Below are 22143 nucleotides of genomic sequence, written 5' to 3'. Positions count from 1 at the left end.
GGCTCACTGACTGCCTGGGTCTGAGAGTACTTGGGGGCAGCATGGAGCCCCTGAGATAAAAATATCCCACAGTACTATGTGGCCCAACAGTGCGGGTACTAGTGCAGAATAAAAGGTTAAGCCTTTTGATATTTACCACAACCCATGATAGGATGCTTTAAATACTATATTCCTATTATCATCGATATTAGACACTTAGCACCAGCTTGTCAGATTATTTTCAGATCCGTGATATAATTTTATGTCCGAGTGTTTGTAAGTGGTGTTTGCTTTGTGCATTTTGTTCATGTTTTCTTGTTACCAGTTGCCAAGGACCAGCCTCAGCTAGGGATAAGGTTCTGGGAAAGGGGAGTTTGAGAGCAGTAGAAGAAATTATTCAAAGTCAGTGATGGATGCAAGTTAACAGCTCTGCTGCCTGCTCAAGATAGCTTTCTACACAGCTTTCTAGGTAGTTCATGGATTTTCCAACCAAAGTCAGAAAACCTGACAGAAAAATTCTAAAAGAGCTATAATATATCTCTAGATATCTTTTGGATTTTCTAATCAAACTCAGAAAACCTTCTGAAAAATTCTACAAGAGCTCTGATAGCTCTCTGGGTAGCTTTTAGGTATCTTTGGTTAGAAAACCTGGTAGACAAAATTCTAAAAGAGCTCTTTATGTTAGCTGTCTAAATAGCTGAGCTCTTTCAAACCAAAGCCCAGTCTTTTATTTGCCTATCAATTCAATCATGACTCCCTGCTTCCTTTAGATTATCCCACAAATAACCTTTTATGACCTTAGCCCCTTGATTCTTAGAAAAGACAGCAGGTATATTTTTTAATATAGCAAGTCCTATGCAGTTTGTTGGGCATAGCACTTGTGGTGCTAAATCTAGATATAGAGCTATTTTTATGTGACAAGTTAGCTTTCTGTTTTCCAACTCCTTCACTGCCTAAGCTGTACTATCCTGGAACTTGCTCTGTAGACATCCTTGAGCTCAGAGATCTGCTTGTCTTTCTAAAAACTGTTTATATATTTTGAACTCATGTTTTCAGAGTTCTTTCCCACAGCCGTAAGGGCTGTCCTAAAGATCACAGATTTACCATTTTGCTGAGGGACATTAGGCACATTCTTGCTTCCCAGACTTATGCTGTTTCTAATTATCATGGAGTCATTAACCTTGGGAAGGAGAGCATTCCCTGCAACATGAAAAACCCCAACCCTACTAGCTCTGCTCCAGGGGTAGAAACTGTATCATGTCCCTTTTACAGTCACGATGAATCTAGCAAACACCTAATCAGCGCTGGCCATTTATTTATCATTCCTCCTATCTATTGCTATTAACTGTCCCCTAACAACTTTATCTCAAGTTCAAAGTGACTTAGATGTCCCCTTCCCCTGCAGTCTTGCTTTAGGGCATCATCCTTCACTGTTAGCAATAGAAACAAATTGCTACTCAGGTTGGTATTATTTGGAAGTATTATATAAATTTATGATATTCACAGATAATACCCATTGAAGACTTCATTAACCCAACTTATAAGAGAATGACTACGTAGACAAATCAGTTGATACAAGAATTGCAGCAATACAAATGGGTATATGAATGTATAGTGACTAATTTCATGGGAAGGTAATTTAATAAATTTTGTTTTGCCTGTTTTTTTCTGTTTTGAACTGTAAGAAGTTACGCAGGTACTGTTCAGTCTCACGAAGCTGTGCTGCCTTTCCCATTCTTCTCCTATTAGGGACATACTGGGTAAGGCAGAATGCCCATCTAGTTATTTTGTGGGCATACTGTGACAGCTCAGATCTTCTCTTTTCTGTTCCTTTTGCCGAGCATTATTCTGACATAATTAATGAGCCACACTTGTCTTGTACATTAAAAACTGATTAAATTGCAAAGCCCTTCTCTATCTGCATCAAGAAAAGAAAGAGAAAAAAGAATTAATCTCTGGGTTTTTAATAGTCATCTTGAGAGAGATGTGCTAAGTTTGTTTCTCAATGGGGCAGGAGTAAATGGGCTACCGAAATTTTACATGTTAATTTAGTGATCGTGTTAACATGCAGATACAACCTCATGCAACACTTTCTTTGTTCTTTCTTTTTCCTTGTTATTGTTGTGAATTGTTCTATTCAGTTGATTTCTCAATCTAGTCTCAGATTTTTCAAGTATAGCTTTGTGTGTAGGGGGATGATTTTGATTGGCTCCCAAGTTTTGAACTGATAATATATTTTTAAAAACTGGCATTAAAATTTGCATGTTTTGCATTTTCTCTGCCATGTTATAGTATGAATTTCATTTTCCAACTTAATTTTTGCCAGGTAGGAAAGAAGTAACTGAATGCTAGCTGGGATGATTTAATACCAGAGAACTCTTAGAGCCAAATACAAATACAGGACAGAACTCTAGTGGCTCCTCTGGGCCTTCCCAGATGTCTCGCCACACTTAGTCATCTCCCAGTAAGATTCTTGTAGAGCTTTAACACTGATGGTACACATATTTAAAAGTATTTTCTGTTTGACTTCAGGATATACAACTACTTTTGATATTTTAATGGACTTTATACTTTCCTTTTATACAATTACATTTTTAGTTGGTTATACTTTTATAGGTTGGTGTGTTAATTTCTCTACTTCTGAACAAAATTACTTCAAGAAAACTAGTTGGTTTCTCTAGTAACGTTTGAAAGCTACTATGTTGTTTTATAGATGTTTCTTCCCCTTTACATTTTGAAGTCCTCTAAGATACCGTTTGAAAATGAAATGAGGGGTTGGGGATTTAGCTCAGTGGTAGAGCGCTTGCCTAGCAAGCACAAGGCCCTGGGTTCAGTCCCCAGCTCCAAAAAAAAGAAAAGAAAAAAAAAAGAAAATGAAATGAAATATACATGGTAATTTATAGGTATTACCATAATCTTAAATGTAGCTGTCATATAATTGTTGTCTTTTCTTTCTTTAGGTTCCGGTAACTCCCTATACATATACACCCCTGAATCTACTTAAGGAAGGTGCAGTTGCCAATGTCTATGGTGTTGTGAAATTCTTTAAGCCTCCATATCTCAGCAAAGGAACTGGTAGGTATCAATGTGTGTGGTGTTTTCTGATCAAGAACTGCTTTATTGATCTCAGAGTCACAACTTAGATCAAGCTCAATCCTGATTTTTAATTGCCAAACAATAGTGGTGAATATTCTTTGGCCATAATTTGTGATGTGAATGTGGTCTTTAGATTCCAGGGTTTCATTTAACACCACATGGATACAGTTTTTTAAAGGATTCTAAATGGTGTGAAAGCACATGATCAACAGGCACAGAAATTAAAGGCAGACAGAAGAGAAAATCTAGTTGTAATATGTGTTAATGGATTTGCAATATAGAATATACTGAGCATGATCTGATAAATTGTGCTAAGAGGAGATGTAAAAGTAGAGAGTTTTTAAGTAATTGAAGGTAAATATCTGTAAGCTTGGAATAGATTACTGATACTTTAAAGTATACTACATAAGCCCATGGTAACCACAAAGAAAATACCTGTGAGAAATATACATGTAATATAAAAAAAAAATCTAAGTTTGTTATTATAAAAGTTCAGTGTAGAATATGTGGAAGAAATTATCACAGCTTCACTACATATATGGAACTCTCACAGCTAACGTAATGCTAGTCACTGAGGATAAAGCTTGTCCTCAGAAATTAGAAAGTTCCAAGTGTGGCTTGTCTTTGGCACTGTGATCTTTAGTGACTAAATGTTCAGTTTTATGCAAGGTTAAGAGTGCAGGGATAATTGGGCTTGTGTAGTACTTTGTGCTCTACAGTAGAATTTTGTTCAATTGATAGACCTTATGCTTTATCCTCTTGCCCCATCAATCAAAAAAGAATATTTGATGAAATTAGAAGATTTAAATGTAAACTATATCTGTTTTCATCTATACATTTAAAGAAAATTAAGAATGTATAATCCATACATTATATGATAACTCTCTGAAATTTTTTGAAAAAAAAAAAGGTATACCAGAAATCATTTTCAGTGTTTTTCACAAGAAAATAAAATGCACAGACCACACTTTACCTTAGTGTAATTCAGTCATAGTAAATTGATTATTTATTAGTGTATTTCATCTGTTATGAAACATTAATTTATTAGAGTCACTGTATTCAGTATTTTTTATGATGATGATACTAGTTCTTTTTTTAATCTAACATTTATTTATGTTTTGATTTTTTTATAAGATATATTTCTTTACTTACATTTCAAATGTTATTTCCTTTCCCGTTTTCCTGTCCATAAGCCACCCCATACCCTCCCCCTCCCCCATACAGGTATTCCCCCATCCATCTCCCATACTGCCCCCACCTCTATATTCCCCTATACTGGGGTCCAACCTTGGTAGGACCAAGGGCTTCCCCTTCCACTGGTGGGTCCTCAGGTAGTGGAATATCCAATTTTCTGAGGAACCTCCAGACTGATTTCCAGAGTTGTACCAGTTTGCAATCCCAACAACAATGGAGGAGTGTTCCTCTTTCTCCACATCCTCCACAGCATCTGCTGTGACCAGAGTTTTTTTATCTTAGCCATTCTGAATGGTGTGAGGTAGAATCTCAGGGTTGTTTTTATTTGCATTTCCCTGGCGACTAAGGATGTTGAACAATTCTTTAGGTGCTTTTTGGCCATTCGATAACTCAGCTGAGAATATTTTGTTTAGCTCTGTGCCCCATTTTTAATTGGGTTATTTGGCTCTCTGGAGTCTAACTTCTTGAGTTCTTTGTATATTTTGGATATTAGCCCTCTATCAGATGTAAGATTGGTAAAGATCTTTTCCCAGTCTGTTCATTGCTGTTTTGTCCTAATGACAGTGTCTTTTACCTTACAGAAGCTCTGCAGTTTTATGAGATCCCATTTGTCAGTTCTTGATCTTAGAGCATAAGTCATTGGTGTTTTGTTCAGGAAATTTTCCCCAGTGCTCATGTGTTCGAGACTCTTCCCCACTTTTTCTTCTATTAGTTTGAGTGTGTTTGGTTTGATGTGGAGGTCCTTGATCCATTTGGACTTAAGCTTTTTACAGAGTGATAAGAATGGATCGATTTGCATTCTTCTTCTACATGCTGACCTCCAGTTGAACCAGCACCATTTGCTGAAAATGCTGTCTTTCTTCCATTGGATGGTTTTAGCTCCTTTGTCAAAGATCAAGTGGCCATAGATGTGTGGGTTCATTTCTGGGTCTTCAGTTCTGTTCCACTGATCTATCTGCCTGTCTCTGTACCACTACCATACACTTTTTATCACTATTGCTCTGTAATACTGCTTGAAGTCAGAGATGATGATTCCCCCAGAAGTTCTTTTATTGTTGAGGATATTTTTATCTATCCTGAGTTTTTTGTTATTCCAGATGAATTTGCAAATTGCTCTTTATATCTCCATAAAGAGTTGAGTAGGAATTTTGATGGGGATTGCATTGAATCTGTAGATTGCTTTTGGCAAAATGACCATCTTTACTATATTAATCCTGCCAATCAATGAGCATGGAAGATCTTTCCATCTTCTGGGATCTTCCTCAATTTCTTACTTCAGAGACTTGAAGTTCTTGTCATACAGATCTTTCACTTGCTTGCTTAAAAACACAAAGATATTTTATATTATTTGGGACTATTGTGAAGGGTGTCATTTTCCTAATTTCTTTCTCAGCCTGTTTATCTTTTGAGTAGAGGAAGGCTACTGATTTGTTTGAGTTAATTTTATACCCTGACACTTTGCTGAAGTTGCTTATCAGGTTAAGTAGTTCTCTGGTGGAACTTTTGGGTCACTTAAGTACACCATCATATCATCTGCACATAGTGATATTTTGATTTCTTCCCTTCCAGTTTGTATGCCTTTGACCTCCTTTCACTGTCTGATTGCTCTGGCTAGGATTCGAGTACTATATTGAGTAAGTAGGGAAAGAGAGGGCAGCCTTGTCTAGTCCCTGATTTTAGTGGGATTGGTTCAAGTTTCTCTACATTTAGTTTGATGTTAGCTACTGGTTTGCTGTATATTGCTTTTATTATTTTTAGATATGGGCCTTGAATTCCTGATCTTTCCAGACTTTTATCATGAAGGGGTGTTGAATTTTGTCAAATGCTTTCTCAGCATCTAGTGAAATGATCATGTGGTTCTTATCTTTGAGTTTCTTTATATAGTGGATTACATTGATGGATTTTCGAATATTAAACCATCCCTGCATTCCTGGGATGAAGCCTACTTGATCTTGATGGATGATTGCTTTGATATGTTTTTGGATTTGGTTTGGAAGAATTTTATCGAATATTTTTGAGTCAATATTCATAAGGGAAATTGGTCTGAAGTTCTCTTTCTTTGGTCTTTGTGTGGTTTCAGTATAAGAGTAATTGTGGATTCATAGAAGGAATTTGGTAGTGCTCTGTCTGTTTCTATTGTATGGAACAGTTTGGATAGTATTGGTATGAGGTCTTCTATGAAGGTCTGATAGAATTCTGCACTGAACTCATCTGGACCTGGGCTCTTTTTGTTTGGGAGACCTTTAATGACTGCTTCTATTTCGTTAGGAGTTATGGGGTTGTTCAGGTGGCTTATTTGTTCGTAGTTTAGCTTTGATACCTGCTATCTGTCTAGAAAATTGTCCATTTCCTCCATATTTTCCAGTTTTGTTGAATATAGGCTTTTGTAGTAGGATCTGATGATTTTTTGAATTTCCTCTGACTCTCTTGTTATGTCTCCCTTTTCATTTCTGATTTTGTTAATTTGTATACACTCTCTGTGACCTCTGGTTACTCTGGCTAAGGGTTTATCTATCTTGTTGATTTTCTCAAAGAACTAGCTCCTAGTTTTGTTGATTCTTTGTACAGTCCTTTTCGTTTCTACTTGGTTGATTTCAGCCCTGAATTTAGTTATTTCCTGCCTTCTACTCTGTCAATGAGGGTGCTGAGGGTACCTGGGAGAAAATGGGGGAGAAGAGACGCAAAGAAGGATGCCAAGACAATAGTCTGATCAAGGCGACAATTTTATTTTTTTCCCAAGGCTGACTTTATACCATAACAGGGGTAACAGAGAGAGGGGGGAAATATGAAACATTTACGCAGGCCAAGGACACAGTATTCGCGTGGTCAGGGAATTGACTGATGTTGACAGGATGTCAGAAAGGTCACAGGTTTGTCATATCTATTGGTTAGTAGGATGATGGTTTTTCAGAAAGGTTACAGGTCATCACATTGGGTATATTGACGTCAGATGTATTTCTCAGCAAGGTCACAACTTTATCATATCATTATTCATCCTGACCACCAGATTTGTATTAGTTTCTGCAGCTGGCTGGGGGTTTTCCATTAACCTGGTCATAATTAATTCTAACCATAATAATAGCATCAATAATGGAGGGTTTCAAGGGCATCGCTCCCAACACTACTTCTCTTGGGTTTATTTATTTCTTTTTGTTCTAGAGCTTTTAGGTGTGCTGTCAAGCTGCTAACATATGCTCTTTCCTGTTTCTTTTTGCAGGCACTCAGAGCTATGAGTTTTCCTCTTAGTACCGCTTTCATTGTGTTCCATAAGTTTGGGAATGTTGTATCTTCATTTTCATTAAATTCTAGGAAGTCTTTAATTTCTTTATTTCTTCATTGACCAAGTTGTCATTGAGTAGAGAATTGTTCAACTTCCATGTATATTTGTCTTTCTGTCATTATTGTTGTTATTGTAGGCCAGTCTTATTCTGTGGTGATCTGATAGGATGGATGGGATTAATTCTATCTTCCTGTATCTTTTGAGGCCTGTTTTGTAACCGATTGCATGGTCAGTTTTGGAGAAGGTTCTGTGAGGTGCTGAGAAGAAGGTATATCCTCAGTATTTTTAATTACAAAGAATACTACAAAAGTATTCTTTTTTTATTTTCAATGGGAACATGTTAAAAAACAAAACAGTAGGTCTTACTGATAAAAAATATCATTTAAATATTTCATCCTAGAAGCTGTGGTCATGTTGGGAGCACAGATATGTCCTCACTGAGTTCATGTTGCATTCATAAACATAAGTATATGCAAATTGTATTATAGAGCAGTTAGCTGAAGGTAAGCTCTTAAGTAGGCTTAATAGGAGAAAAATCTGTCTCATACTTTACTAATATACAGTATTAAGACTAGGATCTAAAGATAATTATGAAGTAGACTGGGCTAGAACTATAAACTAAAGGAATCATTTATGAAAAGTCTTCATAGCATTTTCTGTTTTAAAGGACAGTGAAACAAACTGAAAGAGATAAATCTTGATCTAAGTATGGATTTCTTAAGCATTTTCATTCCAACTTGACCTTTCCTGAGCCTTCATCCCTCCTCCTTCAGCATGCCCTTAATTGCCTTCAGATTGATGGTGATGACCTCTCCTCTTCTGTGCCTGAATATCAGGTCATAATGAGCACCTGTGACCCTCTTACTTCCTACCAGTCTCAGTGTCTGAGCCTGAACTGTCAACCTTAGTCATCTAACTTGACAGAGGATACAGTTTTACAACTTTGCATTTGACATGTCAATTCATACCATTGAAAGTTTTTAAATCACATGATCAGAAAATACATCATTCTCAGAAGCAATTATGAATGGCAATATAAAATTAAAATGTTATTTAAAAACACTGATGGCAGTATATATTTAGTTACTAGGTAGCATAATCATTCTTTGTTCTGATCATATTATTAAATAATGAAAAAAATGCCATGGGGAGCTATAATTACTTAGTATGTATGCTTATGCTTCATATTTCTATCAGAAATGTTTAGATGAATCCAGTGCATTAGTAAAAAATTCATGACTAGTAATGAAACATCTGTTATTATGGGGATAATGTATTTCTGTGTTTCTTCTGAGATACCAAATTAAAATGAATGCTATCAATTTTATCTTAACAGTCATTGAGACTTTAAAATGCATCTTTCAGACATAGCATGATGTCTGCACTCTAGCAAGATAGGCAGTGAAATCTAAAACTATCCATCCTATAGTTTTAGTTACAGTTGCATTTTTATTTCTGTTGACAGAACTCATCCTTCAATAGGATTAAGTGCAGCAACAGAAGTCAGGCAAATCACACTGATGTTTGTGTTCAGCGACGTCTCAACTTAGTGAATATCAGCACAGAGAAGTACTAGAATAAGTGTGTTCTAATGGACCCAGTCGATGGCTGGGTCTCTTACATAAAGTAGTGTGATGTCACAGTTTGGTTGCATAGTGTCAGTAATGTCTATGTATACCTAACTATGTAGGTAGGGGAATCACCTTTATGGGGCTCATGTTTTGAATTTTCTTAATGTTATAATGTATATATCTATATATATCACCAAGTAAAACCTTTCATTAAACTTATTTTATAAATGCTAAATTTACTTTAGAGATGGCAGGTGCAATTTGGCTTCTTTACTACTTGATTTAAAAAAGCTTTTCCTTGCATCCTGAATATCGAAGATTATATATGGTCTGTAGTGTACTATTATTTCTGATCACAATCTTTGTGTGGTAGGAAATGCTCTATTTCCCAAAGCTTATATTATGTCATGGAAGAAGAATAATGCTTATTCTTTTTACAAGTCGATCAGTCTTGTTATGAAAAGAACATACAATATTCAAAATACTGACTTCATAACTATGACACTTTTAGAATCCTTGGATATGTGTATGTTGTTCATGTGTGTTCCCTTTCATCCCTGTGAGTGCAAGCATGCACGCTGAGTAACAACCTCTGGTAGTGTTCCACTGGACCTGTCTACCCACTCATTTTTGTTTTGTTTGAATTTGAGACAAGGTCTCTCAGGCCTGGACTGTTCAGATTCAGGAGCCCTGTCACTGAGCCCCGGGGATCAGTCTCATCAGTGCAGGATTACAAATGCCACTCACTGCACCTGTGTTGTTGTTTGTTTTTAAAACTGGGTTCTGGAAACCAAAGGACTCCTCATGCTTACTCAGCAAGGACTTTAGTGACAGAGCTATCTCCCTAGCCCTCCATGTGATTCTTTAAGATGTCATTCTGTTATTAAACACTGGTCTCTGTAGGATTTGGGAGTTTTAATGTTGCAGTTTCTAAGTGAAAACAGGCACTGGCTTTCCCTTTTTCAGCGCCTACAATGAATTGCCATGGTATTTCTCAGTGATGGTGCCTCTCTGAGACACTTCACTGACTTACTTTCAGTAATAGAAGCCATCAAAGCTGTAGCTGTTCATCACTTCCCTGGAGGTGGGGCATGAAACTGTTGGCTGTTCGTATTTGCTGATTTTCATATACATGAAAGATTTTGATTGGAGTTTGAGGATTATATCTAGATTTTGGTGCATAATATGACATTTGCCTTTTATAATTTCCTGTAGCTAATTATTAACTGTATAATTCTGTCTAAAAACCTGTTACATCGGGGTTGGGGATTTGGCTCAGTGGTAGAGCGCTTGCCTAGCAAGCACAAGGCCCTGGGTTCGGTCCTCAGCTCCAAAAAAAAAAAAAAAACAAAAACAAAAAAAAAAAAACCTGTTACGTTTTTACTCATTTGTATTCATTGAAAGAATTAAATAGCAATAAAAAAGAGACAGTATTATAGATAAAAAGGAAATGAAAAAAAATCTGCAGAGGCATCTCTCATGGATTATGTATTTTATGTATGCATGCTTCTTTGATTAAAGACCTCTTTAGGTAAGCTACATTTCTTTTCCCTTACAATAAAACACCAAGGCAATTTACACTTAGTCATGCTGGGGAAATTGGGTGAATTGCTCAAGATTGCAATAAAGAGCTTAATTTATCATCTGTTATGCTTTCAGATTTATGTCAAGTTATGCAAATGTTACCAAAGAGTAAAACTAGTTAAATACCTTCTCTTCAGTTTGAATCTAAAATATTCCTGAAGTATTTAAGCATATACATGTGTATTTATATACATGCATACTTGTAGGATGCACTGTTGGGATAAAGGATATGATATGATATGATATGATATGATATGATATGATATGATATTCTTAGTTATTCTTTCTGCTCTCTCCATCTTCACTATTTACGTCAGGTATCAAGGCAACAGACTATTGAATTATCTTTAATTTTGTGTTTTCATTTGGGAAAGATTGAAAGTTTACATTAGGGTAAAAATATGTGTAATCTATCTAATAACTTTGTTGGATCACTTCCTTGGAGCAATTATCAAAGCCTCTTGAGACAGGCTCATTGCCGTTCTTACCTGGTACACTTAGTCTTGAGTTAGAATTGAGACATTATGTATTTCTCATCCTTGATTATCCTTGGTTCTACTGGGATTGCCTCATTGTGTGTCTTTGACTGTAATGGCTATTCCTGGTTGTCAACTTGACTGCATCTGGAATGAACTACCATCCAGAATTGGAAGGCTCACCTGTGATCTAGATCTTGAGGTTGGGAGATACAAGTTTCTGACCTGGATCTTGGCATGGAGATCTTGTGGTATAGTGACTATGAATCCCAGGAGACTAAGGCAAGGAGATCTCTGAGTTCAAGGTCACCTGGGACAAAGTAAGTCCCAGATCCAGGCATGGTGGTACACACCTTTAATCAGGGATACAACTTCTGCTGGAGACCTACATAAGGACATTGGACGAAGGAAGATTTGCTCTTCTTCACTTGTTCACATTTACTTGCCAGCACATCTCTTTGGAATCTACTAGCCTTGTGGGACTGGGAAACTACTAGATCCTTGGACTTCCCACTCACAGCTGATCATTGTGTGGAGTTGGACTATAGACTATATGTCATCATAACATTCCCTTTCTATGTAGAGACTACCCATAAGTTCTGTGACTCTAGAGAACCCTGACTAATACATTGACATTTTTATTTACTTTTTGAATAAGGAGAGACAGTATAAATGGTTATGTTCTATGCTCAGTTCTTCTAGAAACTTCCTTTATATCCACAATGAATTTCCTTTTCCAGGAGGTTAGCAGCTAAATAAAAGCAGCTAATTGAGACACCAGGTCTGTACTTTCAGAGTTGTATGCCAGTTCTGACCAGGTTGGCACTGTGTTTTGGTAGAATATTTTTACGCAGTAGATTTATCTTATTAAGACAGTATCTTATAATGACAAAGCCACGTGGGGAGGAAAGCCTCCTGGGGAGAAAAGGGTTCATTTGGCTTACACTTCCACACCTCTATTCATCATCAAAGGAAGTCAGGACTGGAATTCAAATAGGGAAGGAACCTGGAGGCAGGAGGGATGCAGGGAACATGGAGAACATGCTGCTTACTCCACATGGCTTAGTCATGTGTATGAATCATAGCTATTGCAGTTTAGTAGCAGTTTTATTAGACTGAATAAATAGTCTCATAATGATCTTGGATTCTAAATTTATAGGTGAAACGTTCCATTCTTCTGTAGTGAACTTACTTTTTGCTATTTCCTGTTATCTTCATGAAATTGTAACTACCATAACATCATTGAGATGCAGCATAATTTACCTCACTAGAAAGCTTTGATGCTCCCTTACTGGTTTAAGCTTATCTTTCTTTGGGGTTATACTATCTTTAACAGTGTGCACAGTAGGGACATTAATTAGATAGGCTAAGTGTGCTCTCTCACACTTGGTGTGCTCTCTCACCTCCAGGGTGCTTTGGTTCAGACACCTTACCTAACTTGCCTGAGAACTTGGATTTCCTTTTTTAAAGTTAGAAGCAATTTTCTCTGCTGCATTCAGGTTTATAAGAATTCAGGCGAGTTTTGGGATTACATATATATCTGTAATTACTTAGCTCCTTTCCTTAGACACAATGAGGCCTTGTTAATTGTTAACCACTAAGTGGGAGCAGGTTTCCCTTTTAGAGCCATGGTTGCAAGATATATTGATTAACATAAATAATTTGTTTTCATATTTGAAAAGTAGTAATTACTCAACTTCTATATTTGAAATATTGTCAACTAAGGTATTTTATATTTTACTAGTTTTTATTTGGCTTCCTAAATTAACAGTATCTAGTTTGTCTTGATTAGTTTAACTCTGGGCAGATCAGTGTTGAAATCTAATGGAGTTCCTTTCCTGCAGTCTGATATTTCAAACTTTGACCAGTTTCAAATTGCAACTTTGTTTTTGTTACTTCTCTAAAACTTTGCATGCTTAATTCCTTTTTTTAAGTTTCTATCCATGTGTGCCAAACTCAAATGTCAGTTCCCGTTTACTTAGGAAAATGTCACACACATCATTAGTTCTGTTCTTATCATTATGAATCATTAACAATGCAGAGAGTATAAACTCTGCCAGTAGCAAGTACTGAGGAATGAACCCTGACTCCCAAGAAAACCTGTCAGCATGTGGAAAATTTAAACTTTGAGGATGAGGAACAATTTATTTAGTGTCTTTATTAAGTGACAAATGAAAGTATTAGGTTCACTTAGACTATTTCTAGAAATATAACTGGAATTTGTGAAGCATATCTATGCAATTATCATTATTAAAATATTAAATACTGGCCACCACAATGGAGTTTTTGGCATTGGAGGAAATTTAAATTTCAGATAGGCTTATGTAAACTATGCAAGGACATAAATATTTAAGGTTCATAGAATGCATTGTATTCTGGCCATCATTTTCAGAATTATGGAACTATCATATGCCTGTGAATTGTTACTTACCTATATGGATGTACAGAGATAGAAGTAGGTTTTTGTGTTTTGTTTCAAGGGAGCTCTTGATTTATGCAAAGAATGTTTCTTTTTTTCTGGCCTCCCTATATTTAATAACAAAATCATATCTAAAGTATTTAAGAACATGAAAGACACAGAAGGTCTTTTTTTTTTTCTTCCTACACTGGCTAAAAGGGATAGGTAGATGTAGTTACAAAAGAGAAACTGAAAATTATGTGAAAGTTGGGAACCAGAATGCATGTTGTGCTCTGTCCAGATATGGACTTTAGGTGAAACACACACATTTTGAGATTTCAGGCCTCTTTGCCAAGTCAGATGCTGCTAGAGTGTTTCTCTCTGATATAAATCCATCCCATTTCATAGGCTTCTGTTTATAAAACTCAGGGCATACAGATAGTCTCTATGACTTAGACATTCCCTAATGCGTCCCCAGTCTTATAGCAGACTGCTTATAGCAACTTGTTTTCCCTTTTTTCCACTATTTCCTGAGAATTCCACAGACTCTCTTTCCAGATCCAGTTATCTTTCCTCCTGTGAACCCCCACAGCACCCTCTTCTATCCCATCTTTATTCTTAAGTGTCAGCTTCCAAAACTTAGAAACTCTGTCTTGGACCAACAGCTACCACACTTTGGAAGGACTTAGCACTCCATACCATGGAGCCCATGTCCAATACATTTTTAAGATGCAGAGAGGGCAACAGAAACCAAGGAATGGAAAATCCACTCAAGAGAAACAAGGTCTGGTAATCAGTACCTTGAATTATAAGCATCCCAGACCTAGATGCTTAGACACCAACATAAAACAGGACAAGATATATCCCTAGATCCCAGCAGCTCCAGTCCAGTAACCCTGAGCATTTCAACAGAGGTGGAGACAAGGACTTCAAAATAGCCTCTATGAAAATGTTCAAGGACCTTAAAGAATATAGGAATGAAGCCATTTAATGAAAATACAAACAAACATTGGAATGAAATTAAGAAAAATGTTCAAAACCTGAAAGTGAAGATTAAACTGTTAAAGAAAGCTTCAAATGAAGTAAAACTAGAAATGAGTAATTTAGGGAGCTAAATAAAATCTCAGAGACAATCTTCCACTACAGAATACAAAAGATAAAAGAGAGAATATCGGGTATTGAAGATAGGAGAAATGGATACCTTGGTCAAAGAAAATGTTAAATAAAAAAAAAATCTAAGCACAAAACATCAAGGAAATGAGACATTATTTAAAGACTAAATCTAAGAATAAGGAATCGAGGAAGGAGAAGAAAGCAAAGTAAAATGTACAGAAAATATTTTCAACAAGATTGAAGGTAAAAATTTCCCTAACTTAAAGAAGGAGACCCCTATCAAGGTACAAGAAGCATACAGAATACTTGACTGGACAAGAAAAGAGAGTTACCATAACACAATAATCAAAACTAAATGGAAAGAAAAAATTTAAAAGCTATAGAGGGGTAAAAAAATAACCAAGTAGCATTCGGAACCAGACCTATTAGATTGACAGATAGATGTTCCACAAACTAAAACACTACAGATGCCAGCCCAAATTTTCATACCCAGCAGAAGTTTCAACGTCTAGATGGAGAAAGACATTCCAGGACAACACAAAATTAAGCAGTACCAGTCTACAAATCCAGCTATACAGAAGACACTAGAAGGAAAGCTTCAACCTGAGGAAGTTAACAACATGCAAGAAAACACAAAAGTTATTCCTCTTCCTGGTTTGCCCTCCTTGGTTTTAAAGTAACAAAAGAATTTTTTCCCAGAACAATAATGTACAATATATTTTCATACCTTCTTCTCTCTCTTTGCTAATGTGGGTTCTTGTCTATTGTGTGCCATCTTACTTAGGTTAGGGAAGGCAGGACGGCAGTGCACTGGGTTAGTGTGTCATTTCCCGAACTACAGCAGTATCTGCTACAACTTTAAATAGTAACGATGCTAAAGATGTGTTTCCCTGAAAGCACAAATGTTAATTTTTCCAAATTAAAATATTATTCCTGTTGGCCTGTTTATTGAAATGTAATTTTATATAAATTCTGAATTTTATTATATGCTTACTATGACAAGATGGGTTTGTAAACTTTCTTATCATTCATATCTATATAGTACAGATAAGAATTTTTACATCTTCTCATGTATATTGTTTCTCTCCCCCCCCCCCCCCAATTAATGGTGAGAGTCAAACTCAGGGCCTTGCTCATGTTAGACAAACATTTTTATTCCCATAGCTCTCACTGTCAGTATAATTATATTTATTTTACAAATTTAATTTTGTTTACTTGAATATATTCATCTTTCATGACTTTTATACCTTAACAAAAAAGTTATTTCTTCTCCAGAAAAATAATGTGTGCTATTTATTTTTGTTTTAGTATATATCTTAAGATTAAATTTTGTGGATCACTTTTCAGCTTAATTTTGTAATTGTATTCAAAACTAAAAAGATATCCTTATCTCTTTTTTCTTAGAAGTCTTAATAATAGAAGTGAGTACAATTTGTTGTTTTAAAATAAGCATGTTCTACTTTTATCAGATAGATACATTGAAATACTTTAATTTTTTGTTAAATATTTTTTTGTTTCGCAGATTATTGCTCAGTTGTAACAATTGTGGACCCAACAAATGTGAAGTTAACGTGCATGCTCTTTAGTGGAAACTATGAAGCCCTTCCGATCATTTACAAAGTTGGAGACATTGTTCGCTTCCATAGGCTGAAGGTATAATTCATCCTTTCTGCAACCTACATTATTAGACAAGAAGTCTTCATTGTTCACTAACAGCAGTTAGTACTAATTATATGGCTGCCTTGTTAAAATGTGACCAGATACGAAATGTAAATAGACTCAGGCTTCATTAATAGCTAGACTCCTCTCATTTAAATAAATTGCATGTCCTCTTTCCCTAGACATGTAGTAGCAGCCTTGATTCCGACTGCTTCCAGTTTGTCCTGTTATTTCCAAATACACTTGATGTTCTCAAGTTTCCATGTATAATTTGCAAAGGATAGGATACATCCTTGTAACTTATTTTTGATTAGTTTAAGATGGGGTTCTTACTTTGTTGCTCCGACTGGCTTCAGACTCCGGAAGTACAAGTTGTATAGTTCTGGTAAACTGAGGAAGGGAAGACTAAAACTCTACCCAGCTAAAAGAACTTGACTCTCTCTAGAGAGACAAAGGTATAGAGTTGTATCCAGAAGCCTGCTGGGCTTAGGGGTGTTTTGCCTCTGAATACAACTGAAAACTGTGCTGTACAGGCCAGACAAGATCGCGTGAGGATTGTAAGAACCTCTGTGTTAGCAGAATTAAGGTTGCAATAGAGATGCTTGTGGTCTAGTCTGGGCAAGGATAACTAATGTTCTATTGTCTTGTTCTTCATTATTATTGTGATGAAATGCCAGACAGGTACAGCTTACCAAAAGGCAGTTCATTTGGGCTCATTCTCCCGCAGAGAGACTGACAGCAGCATGTCTTGGGTGACTGCCAGAATAAGATGCACAAGAAAACAGGTCTAGAAGTAGAACTAGAGGGTGTGGGTACCTAATACTAGCACTGAGGCCCTGTGCTCTGTAGTCACCACAACCAGTGTTACCACCGAGCCTGGAGTGAGCCTTTCACACAACCCATAACTAGGCCTTTGTACAAGTCTGGTAAGACCCCCCCACAAAGCTTTACCTTATCTCACGAAGGGCGTCCTTCTAGAAGTCTTCTTGTACTCATTCTGTCAAGAACTACAAGTCCTACTACAGATTGCAGGGTGAGTCCTGCTAAGGTGGGCTTGGGGGACACCCTGTGCTTTCCCTTTAAGAGAGCATAAATTCAGTCTTTTGTCAGTTTTAGGTGCTCAACTAGGAACTTGCCAAAAGGAGCAGACCTCTGTCCATAGGAAGAGGCAACCTTCAAAATCTTTGAGGCCTTGCTCTCCAGTTCCTTACCATCAAGAACAGAAGGCTTGCTGTGAGTCTAGGAGCTCTCTACCAAGAGGTAGAAGAAGAAAGTTTTCAAAAGTAAATGGACTTTCCAAACAAATCCCACGGTGACTCAGGCATTGAGTCTATTAAATAGTTTTATAGTATGCTCAGCAAATTTAAATGTTAAACAAGTAAAAATAAATCAGCAGTCAAAGCAGACAGATAGAAACTGAACAAGAAACAAGAGAGCAGTACAGTACCTAAAAGGAAGAAGAAACGAAAAGTCTACTGTGTGCACTCATAGGGATTACTTACTGAGGGTAGATCCAAAGACTCTACCAAGTATGAAGGCAGAGTGGAGAAAAATAGACCATAATGACCTTTGCAGCATCTAGTAATGTAATGTGTAGCTTAGCGTTTGGGAGGGAAAAAAACAAAAGAGGGGAATATATTTAAGAGAGCAAGGCAAACCTTAAAAAACGTAATGGCTGAGGAAAGCATTGAAAAGCACGGTCAGACCTGTTACCAGCTGGAAGAAAAATAGCATGTCCTTTGTAGGCATCAGTAGCAATGGTCTCTGATAAAAATTGATGAACCTGGAATTTTATATTTAGCCAAACTATTCTTTAGTAGGTCTTTCCAACTAAAATTGGTGGCAAAGTTGCAAAACTCTTTGACTGTAAGTAAATATGAGTGGTTTTTGATTTTTCTTAATAATTTCACTCAGAGGTAAATGACTTCAGCAAAAGCAGTCGTATTGGTCAGTAATAGTAATACAAGGGACAGATAGGTAATTAGGTGGAATTACACCACTGACAAGTTACAGTTAGTTGTATGGTACGGAGGATGTAAAGGTAAGTGGGAAATTTAAAGCAAGGAGGGTCTTGTACAGCATTCGTGATTCTGTACACACCATGATGCAAACAATTCATTTATACCTAAGAAAGTAAATGAAGTGTCAAGACGTCCATGACATGGGGAAAAACGAACAATAGGAAACAGAGTTTTAAAAAACAAGAGTGAGGAACAGTAGTAAAACAGGGAGGTGACAGAGGATACTCACCCATAACCATAATGTTTATAGAGAGCTTGAATACCACTGGAAAATATAAGTTACATAAATATCAAGAGTCAAATATCTGCTGCTTATAAATTTCACTTTAAATATGAAAACAAACACAAATTGATGAGTATAGGAATTTTTTTTTATCAAGCAAGCAGAAAATGAAATAATTACTTTTTTCAGTCATAGAATATTACCACAGCTTCTAAACCACGAGGAAGTATTTCATATGAACAGGTGAGCTCATGAGCTGAGTACTAACACTACATGTTTGGTCGGTGTGCATTTGTAAAGGAGCCCACAGAGTTGCAGAGAGAACGTCCTCACCACAGGACTCAGCGTATTCCGTCATCAAGACGCCTGAGCCTCTGTCGTGTGCATTACTAAACACGTTCGTGCCTTCAGGATCTTGCTATGCCACATAAATAGCTACCACATTATTCCTTCATCTTATCAAAAATTAGGGTTAATTAAAAACTCATAAACATAAAAATGCAAGTTTAATAGGATTTGCATACTATTTTTCTAAAGTATAAATTTTTTCTTAATGGTTTAAATTTTACATGGTTGTGTATTGTGACATATTATCAATTGATTGTATTGTTTTGCGAGCTAATTCAATGGATAAAAAAATAATTGCTCTGTTACTTATACTAGAAAAATATATAACTTCCAGTGTCTTTGTTTCCTGAGTTTTATTTATTTTCTACTTTGTCCCACTTTCTTAGATCCAAGTATATAAAAATGAGCTTCAGGGAATCAACAGCTCTGGGTTCGCGTCTTTGACATTTGAAGGAACATTAGGGACACCTGTCACAGCACGTACTTCAAGCAAAGTTTTTAGCTTCACTTCTCAGGACCAAAAAATGGTAGAAGCTTTGCGAGTTTGGGCATCCAAGCACATTGCAGCTTCTTCAAGTTTAGTGCAGCTGTGTGACGCTCAGCCCCTGCAATATTATGACCTGACCTGTCAGCTTCTGGGTAAAGCAGAAGTGGATGGAACAGCCTTTCTTCTAAAGGTAGACTGTAATATGAAATCGTGCTTTAGTCCCACCTGTCGTTCAGGAGCCTGTAGCATTCTGAGTGTTTGTACACTGCTTTTCAGACTGAATGTAACGGAGTGTATTGTTGTTGACATCCCCCTTCCCCTTTTGGCATAGTTCTACTCCTGCATTTCCCTGTGCTTTTCATTCACAGAAAAAAAACAGTATGGTCAAGTATGAGTTTTAGAAACAGTGTGACCCTCACTCCTTTTAATAAGAATAACTTAGAGAATAATGACACTTCTGTTTGGGGATTTCTGCTACTTCGTAAAAGTGAACTCTATTGTTTTCCATTATCTTCTTTCTTCTGGCCATTGGCTTCTGTTCCCATGTCTTTCACTGCCTGGTTCATGGGAAAAGGCATAAAGAACTTGAAATGTTTGTTGCTATCTTGGGTTTTAATCAGCCAGGAAAAAAAATGAAGTCTTGTAACACTGTAATCTTCATTTACTCCTACACCCCGAAAAACCTAGGGCAGATACTTCTTTTTCCGTGCATGACCATATTATAGAGGGGTTTTTAGCAGCATCTTCTTGGCTGAGAACCTTGTTTATCCTGAGACAACTGTTATCAGTTGTCTGCTTATTTGAAATAATTAGACAAGAAATACAATGTCATAGTCCTTAGACAAGACAGGGCTTAGCATTGCGGTTATGGTTGGGGCATTTTAAAGGAACAGTGAAAAAGTAGAACTCACTGAATAAAATACAAAGATTTTGAAGTTGATAGCTTTATATAAACAGAGCATAGAAATAAATTCTCATTTTAAAGAAAGTTAAGTAAAGTAAATAAAGCTAAACCAAACAAATGTAAAATCATCTACAGTTAGAAGGAATCTTAGATAAATCACTTATGTTCCCCAGTCAATGTGATTTCCTTAACACATGGCCATTTATTAAGCATTGAACGTTACTAAGAACAAAAACACTCTGTCTTTGCACATAGCACCTGTTGACTGTTAATGACTGTTAAAACCCTGTAGCTGATACAGTCATACATGCATATTTCTTTCTAAAGAACTAATATATATATATATATATATATATATATATATATATATATATATACATACATACATACATACACACACACACACACACACACAATGTCTGCTAATATTAGTAGATAATCCATTTCCTGATAGGTGAACCTTGGGTAAAGGCCTTATTATATTGTCTTTTTAGATGTATTCTTTGAGGCCTTCATAAATCTATACAATAAACTGTTAGATCCACCTCCTATTTCTCCTTTTATTTCTTCATTCATCCTCACAAAACATCTCATTCCCACCTTCATGTCCTTTCCTTTTGCTGTTTTTCTTTTTTTTCCGTATTGTTTTATTTTCAATAACTCACTAAGGTCATTTAGTTTTGCCAATATATCCTTGACTGTGAGTCCATTTACTGGAGCATAGTAAACGTAGTAAGCATAGTAAAGTGGTCGCATTTCCCAGAGAAAATGATTCTCCTCCTCCAGAAGCTGTTGACCACAAATGTTAGGGGTGAAACCTGGTCAGCTCCTCCCACTCCTGGTTTGAACATTAGTAGGTCTTAGTAAGTAAGATCAAGGAATTTATTTTAAAATAGAGCATTGAGAAATAAATACATAAAAAAATTAATAAGGCTTTCTTGAGGACAGCTTAATTTGTCTGAAACATCTTTGCAAATCAATATTTTTATGAATTTCTATAATTGAAATCATTTAAAGGATATGAAAAAGTATACTAGAAATAATAGTTTACCTTATATACAGTCAAAACCTGGAAGGGAAAAATGTAGTGATTGACTGCGCAAACTATTTTTGTATTCTAGAATGTTCTATGACTACACAGTAAAATTGTAGCCTTGAGCTTGCTACAATAAATTTTAACGTGTCTTTGTCTGTGTGCTAACTGTGTGCACACATTAGCAAAACTACCCTGGGAAGGATGCACGGCAGTGCCCTGCTGCCAACTACTTTGAGGGAATAGAATTAAAACTGATTTCTCTCTGACGTTGATTTTCTTAGTCATCAAAAATAATTTTAATCAAATATTAAAAACAGGGAAATAGACATTATTCTAAGTTACACTTATTAGTATTATTTTCATTTTCAATTACAGTACAGTAGTAATCTTGGTCCCTTTTTTAGTAATCATGATAAATCTATTTCAGGTTTTCTTAGTAGCTATGAATCTAGTATCATTTCTATTGCTTTGATAAGTAAGACACCTTAGCCAAAATGATTGTAGGGAGGGGAAGAGCTGATGACATGATGCCTACAGAGCACAGCCCAGAGGGCAGTCAGGAGAGACATTCAGAGAACCTAAAGCATCATGTTTCAGTCCGCATTCTACTCATGCACAGCCCAGGAAGTGAAGCAGAAATCATGAAGGGTGTTCCTGTGTGTGGCTTATAGAGTAGCTTACACTCAGTTAGCTTCGGGACAGCATGCCTTGGGATGCTGCTGCTCTCTGGAGTGAGCCTTGCTTGTCAATCAACAGTCAAAAGAGAACCCCACA

General features: G+C 36.4%; 1 protein-coding gene and 2 non-coding genes across 19 annotated transcripts in view; 1 reads left to right on the top strand and 2 right to left on the bottom strand.

Moving 5' to 3' along the window:
- Pot1 (protection of telomeres 1) overlaps nucleotides 1–22143 on the top strand; it is a 56942-nt gene that overhangs the window by 11802 nt on the left and 22997 nt on the right. For 12 of the 17 annotated variants that reach the window (XR_015685741.1, XR_015685738.1, XR_015685742.1 and 9 more), the window contains 3 exon segments: nucleotides 2940–3054; nucleotides 16214–16344; nucleotides 19329–19619. Coding sequence is in view for 10 of the 17 variants with exons in the window: in XM_087658622.1 (XP_087514748.1) it covers nucleotides 2940–3054; nucleotides 16214–16344; nucleotides 19329–19619 (537 nt within the window). In the remaining 7 variants the exon portion in view is untranslated. 17 annotated transcript variants of the gene reach the window in all.
- On the bottom strand, nucleotides 456–517 carry LOC120102612 (U7 small nuclear RNA). Its single transcript, XR_015687314.1, has one exon. It is a non-coding gene; the product is annotated as a U7 small nuclear RNA (small nuclear RNA).
- LOC120102621 (U7 small nuclear RNA) lies at nucleotides 531–591 on the bottom strand. Its single transcript, XR_015687323.1, has one exon. It is a non-coding gene; the product is annotated as a U7 small nuclear RNA (small nuclear RNA).

This window comes from Rattus norvegicus, chromosome 4 (assembly GCF_021556685.1).
Source record: "Rattus norvegicus strain SHRSP/BbbUtx chromosome 4, alternate assembly SHRSP_T2T, whole genome shotgun sequence".
NCBI lineage: Eukaryota > Metazoa > Chordata > Mammalia > Rodentia > Muridae > Rattus > Rattus norvegicus.
The sequence above is the reverse complement of the archived record's forward strand: the minus strand, read 5'-3'. Positions and strand labels throughout refer to the sequence as shown.